Source organism: Buteo buteo, chromosome 4, assembly GCF_964188355.1.
Source record: "Buteo buteo chromosome 4, bButBut1.hap1.1, whole genome shotgun sequence".
Lineage (NCBI taxonomy): Eukaryota > Metazoa > Chordata > Aves > Accipitriformes > Accipitridae > Buteo > Buteo buteo.
In genome coordinates, this window is record NC_134174.1 from 63,236,778 (window position 1) to 63,241,815 (window position 5,038).

At 58.6% G+C, this 5,038-nt stretch overlaps 1 protein-coding gene across 1 annotated transcript; it reads left to right on the plus strand.

The window, feature by feature from the left end:
- The first annotated feature begins 3,431 nt into the window (after positions 1-3,431).
- On the plus strand, positions 3,432-4,525 carry NANOS1 (nanos C2HC-type zinc finger 1). Its single transcript, XM_075026999.1, has one exon. It carries the CDS (start codon positions 3,490-3,492, stop codon positions 4,282-4,284), a length of 795 nt encoding a protein of 264 aa, XP_074883100.1. The 5' UTR covers positions 3,432-3,489; the 3' UTR covers positions 4,285-4,525.
- The last annotated feature ends 513 nt before the right edge of the window (positions 4,526-5,038 follow it).

Genomic DNA, 5,038 nt, shown 5'->3' on the forward strand with positions numbered 1-5,038 from the left:
CTTTAACATCCACAGGGGTTTTAAAGAAAAGCTGGAACATATCAAAGCTGCTGGGATGGCAAGCTTCATAACGTGCACAATAGATCAACACTTACAGACACTAAATCCTCCCCAGCCTCAAGGGAGCTAACAGGCCCCCGGAGTAAGCTCTTTTTCCTAATGTATATCTCAAATGAACTGCTAATCTCCTCTCTAAACTTGACAGCTGTCCTGCATGCATTCAAAACCCCCTGTGCTTAAACCCTTCTATCGTTCATGTTAAATGACTTATTAGATCATCTTTCCTTTAATATGAAGAAAGAAATCTTTCCTCCGGCCCTATACAAAGACCTCACTGACCTGCTTCTGGCGTGCACGAGAGCAGCACCACATTGCTTTGACCCCCCGGGTTTCGGAGGTGTCCCGGGGAGGCAGCGACGTCCAGGGACATTGCAACCCATGGCACCCAGGGGAGCGCTGCCCAGACAGGCTCTGCCCGTGGCAGTCAGCACCCAGGCGTGGTTCGGTGACCCCGAGCACCATGGCTCCATCCCTTGGGAGCAGGGTGGCACGTACACTGGTGTCCACTACCACAGCTCTACAGCTCCATAGTTTTCACATATATATTCCCAGCAGCAATCCCGGGCTCAACAAATTCCCGTGGCCGGCAGGAGCTCCCATACTGGTCCCCCCAAGCAGATTACTCACTCCCAGCAGATCTGAAGGCTTCCTGCACTCGGATCGGCTTAAATCTGGGACACGGCTTCTTGCTGCTTTGAGGGACTGCAGAAAACTTTCCCCTTCGCTGGGCAGAGTTTGGCCCGTGGTGTTGAGTTCACGGTGCCAACAGCTATTTGTCACTTCTGCTCCAGCCGGTAGTTTTCCAGGGTTGCTGTGCAGCCTTGCTGCAAAAACTCACGTAAGACACTACCACCAAGACAGCTGTGGTCTTACACTGTCAAAGTCCTTACAAAGATTGCCAAAAGGGTAGTTTGGGATAGAGTCAGAAATACTCCCAACCTCCCATTAAGGACAAAGCAGTAGTTTTTCTTGCAGCTCTCAATGTTTCAAATGAAAAGCATTTTCAAAGAAAACCAAAACACCAATGCTGCATCCTTCCTAGAAGCAGCTACTTCCCCATCAGCTGTTCATAACCATATTTTTGTTTGAATCTGTCTGATGAAGGAGTTTCACTGAGACATCGATTTGTTCCAAGCCAGCAGTGGCGTTCCCTACTATTGACCCAGCACTGTGACAAGCCACCCAACGAGCCGGTGCAAGGTTGGTTGAAGTCTGATGACGCCTGACAGCACTACGGAGACCCAAGCCCTGAGTCAAGCTGTTGAGTCTCTGCTCAACACCTGGAACGTGAGGGACCGTTTGCAAAAGTCTGGACAGGGAAAGCAGCGGAATAACTTGTGCAACATACCTCGTACACTTGGAATACTGACGCGCATGAGCTCTGCCAGAGCTGTTGGTCAAAAAGAGGGTGCTGTTACTGCACTGCTGGTGACAGGTATCTATCCTTCACAGTATTTTTCTGGTCTGGATATTTTTTATGCTGCTCCACATTCTTCATCACTCCCTGCATTAGCAGTGAGGGGAACAGGACCATTTTCCTCTCTGCCTGTGCTACTTACACTGCTACAGCATGAAGTGATTTGAAATTATTCACTCTCCAAGATTGCCTCTTAAAATGTCTAGAGAAGAAGCTGAGCGACAGCGATTGCCCCAGCATGTGACGCTCAAGCACTCTGACTGATCGCCCTGTGCCATTTCACCCATCTGTTACCTCTGCCATTCCCCACCGGCTCCAGCGCGACCTGCAAGCCCTCAGCCCTCGTGAAAACCGGGCCATCTGTGTGTGTTCAGAGAGGCAATGTCCCTGTGCCTCACTGGACAGGCCCCGAAACGCTCCACTGAAGAGAGAAAAGGCCTGTCACGTAACCGCATCTCAGAGAAAGGCTCTAGGCTGAGCCTGACGCCGCACAACTCTGAAATATCCCTGCGGTCACCTGCTGCAGAACTGCATCCTACCACAAGCACAACTCCAGAACAGGACTTCTTTGGCAAATATTTTCAGTACCGAAAGGAGCCCCGTTTCCCAACCAGAGCATTCACGCTCTGAAATGCTGCTTCCAACCGGCTCTACTCCCCGCAGCCGTCCCCGTTGTTCCTTGGTCCTCAGCACACCCACTTCCCAGCCACTTCACGCGGTTGGAGAAGCACATCAAGGCCTTGTGGTGCAAGAAACCAGCCCCTCGGGAGGTATTTCTGATATCTGAGCTTCTGAAACCTGACGATTTCAGCTGCAAACAAACCACGTCGTAAAGCTGCTTCACCTGCCGGGGAAGCGCCTGTCAGACCTACAAATCCAGGCCGTGCACAGGGGAGACAGATTTACTACTGACAAAACTCCACCCACTACGCTCAGCCCAGCAGCTCTTACCAGGGGCTGGAAATTAATAGGATTTTTAATTGCGGCCGCATTTTTAACTCCTCTTGCCCAAATGGAAGAGCACGTATGTGATGCTTCCCGGAGGATCTGGTTTCTGGGGAGCCAGGCCGGAGGGGAATCGTCAGGGGCAGGAAAGGGGATTTGCATCTCCCCACCACGGCCCAGCGTCCAGCAAAAAAAAAAAGCTGCTCCGCAAAGCACCGCTCAGAGGGGTGAGAGCTGGACCACCGAAACCCGGACCACAGGACACCCGTGCCCATCCTGCCGTCCGGGGTCCCTCGCGCAGTGCCCTCCGCCTTCACCCGCGGCCATACTGTAGGTCAACCCCCTCCCTTTTGGGGCTTGAATCTACCAGTTCCACGCACCCGAGCAGCGCTCCAGCGGGCGCACGTACCTGACCTGAGGCCTGATCCGAAACTTTGATTAGCTCGAGGTGACAATCACCGACCCCACCTATTCGGGGGGGTCCGAAGAAGAGATCTCCTCTGCCCCGTACCACTTACGGGCACCGACGGGACGGCACCTGTTGCCTTTAACGGCTTACCAGCCCCGACCCGCTGCCCGTGGCGGGTCGCACGTTACCAAACGCGTTCGACCCCCCCGCCCCGCTCTGCCCCGACGCTCCGGGGGCTCCGCGGGCCCCGCCCCGCCCGCACGTGCCGCCACACCTGCGCCTCCCGCCCCCGCCCCGCCCCACCACGCCCCTCCCGCTCCCGCCGCCGCCGCGCTCCACCCCTCTCCTCCCGCCAGCCAATGAGCGAGAGGGGCGGGGGGGGGCTGCGCTGGCCGGCGGCCAATAGGAGCGCGGCGGCCGCGTCCCTTCCCCACCCAGCTCCCCCGCTCCCGCCGCCGCCCCCTATTTGAGGGCGCGGCGCGCCGCCGCGCGCTCGCAGAGGCGCCGGCGGGAAGCGGAGCGGCCGGTGCTCGGCTGCGGTCCCGGGCTGGGGGTACGGGGTGGGGGGGGGGGCTGGGCCGGGGAGGAGGGTGCCCGGCGCCGACCCCGCACCGCGCTCGGGGGAGCGGGTGCTCCCCGGGCGGCTGCACCCACCCCCATGGAGGCTTTTCCCGGTGCCAAACTGGAGCAGCACCGGCACCTCCCGCCCGTGGAGTGCCTGCCGGGCGGCCGCTACGGCGGCCGGAGTCACAGCGCCTGCGGGAACGTCTTCAACTCCTGGAACGATTACCTGGGGTTGGCCACGCTCATCACCAAGGCCGTGCGCCCCGGCAAGGGTTTCGGAGCCGAGCCCCCCTCGGTGGTGGTGGCGGCTGCCGTGCCGCCGGCCGAGGAGGAGGAAGAGGAGGAGGAGGAGGAGGAAGAGGCGGCGGGGCCGTACTTCGAGGGCGCGCTGGACTTGCACGACCTGGACCTGTGCGGGCATCACCACCACCATCATCACCACCACCACCACCACCACGGCGAGGGTCTGCTGGAGGAGCGCTTCGCCGACTTCAGCCCCTTCCCCGGACGCGGCGGCCCCGCCGCCGTCGTTTTCGATTGCTCGGGAGAACACCCGGGCCGGGAGGGCTCGCCCCACGCGTGGGGCGGCGTGGTAGTGGCTGGCCGGTTACCGACCCACCCGCGGGTCTCCTCCCGGTTGCTCAAACCCGAGCTGCAGGTCTGCGTCTTCTGCCGAAACAACAAGGAGGCCGTGGCTCTCTACACCACCCACATCCTCAAGGGACCCGACGGCCGCGTCCTCTGCCCGGTGCTGCGGCGTTACACCTGCCCCCTCTGCGGTGCCAGCGGTGACAATGCCCACACCATCAAGTACTGTCCCCTCTCCAAAATGCAGGCGGCCAAACAGCTCAAACACGCCCGGACCGCCCTGGGGAAGAAGGGCCGTTAAGGCGCCGGGACCCCGGGGACGACCAGGGCTTCTTCCTGTCTTTTTGGGGCTTGTTTTTGGGGGTTTTGGTTTTTTTCCTTTTTTTCTTGTTGTTGTTTTTAAAGCGGATGGCGGTTTCGTTCTTTCACACGTTAATATATTATTAAAAGGCGGCGGCCGGCGCGCGCTGGAATTGCGCAGCTGAGATGCACTGTATTTGTTTATTGTAAGAAAAAAAAAAAACCAAACCCACACAAATATATATATATATATGTGATTTTTACGGAAACGGATTTACGGCGAGACCTAACTGCGAGGAATGTGTGCGTGTGTGGGGAGGGGGGCGGTATTGAAAGCAAGAACCGGGCAGAGAAGGGGGACCGGGGGTCTGGGGGGGGTCCCCGGGAGGTTGCAGCGGGGCACCGCTGCCCTCTGCCGCCGCTCCGGGCCCGGCCCGGCTCCGTTGTCCCGTTCCCCTCCTTCCCCGAGGCGGGGGGGGAACGGTGGCAGCCGCTCTGTGCCGTCGGTGGGGGGGACACCGGTCCGGTTGGGTGCTGCGGGGGGGGGGGGGTGCCGGGTGGGAGAGCTGTCGTCTTGCTTTTTAACAGCGGGGTATTTAATTGGGGTACAATACTCCGCATTTCAGCTCTTAAAGTAAATACCTGTGCGGTTTTCTTTGCCGGTCTTAAAAGCGGGAAGCAAATTGTGATCAAACCTGCAGCTGGGTTACTTGCTCTGTGATTTAACGCCTCTTCCTCCTCCCCAAAATCGCAGC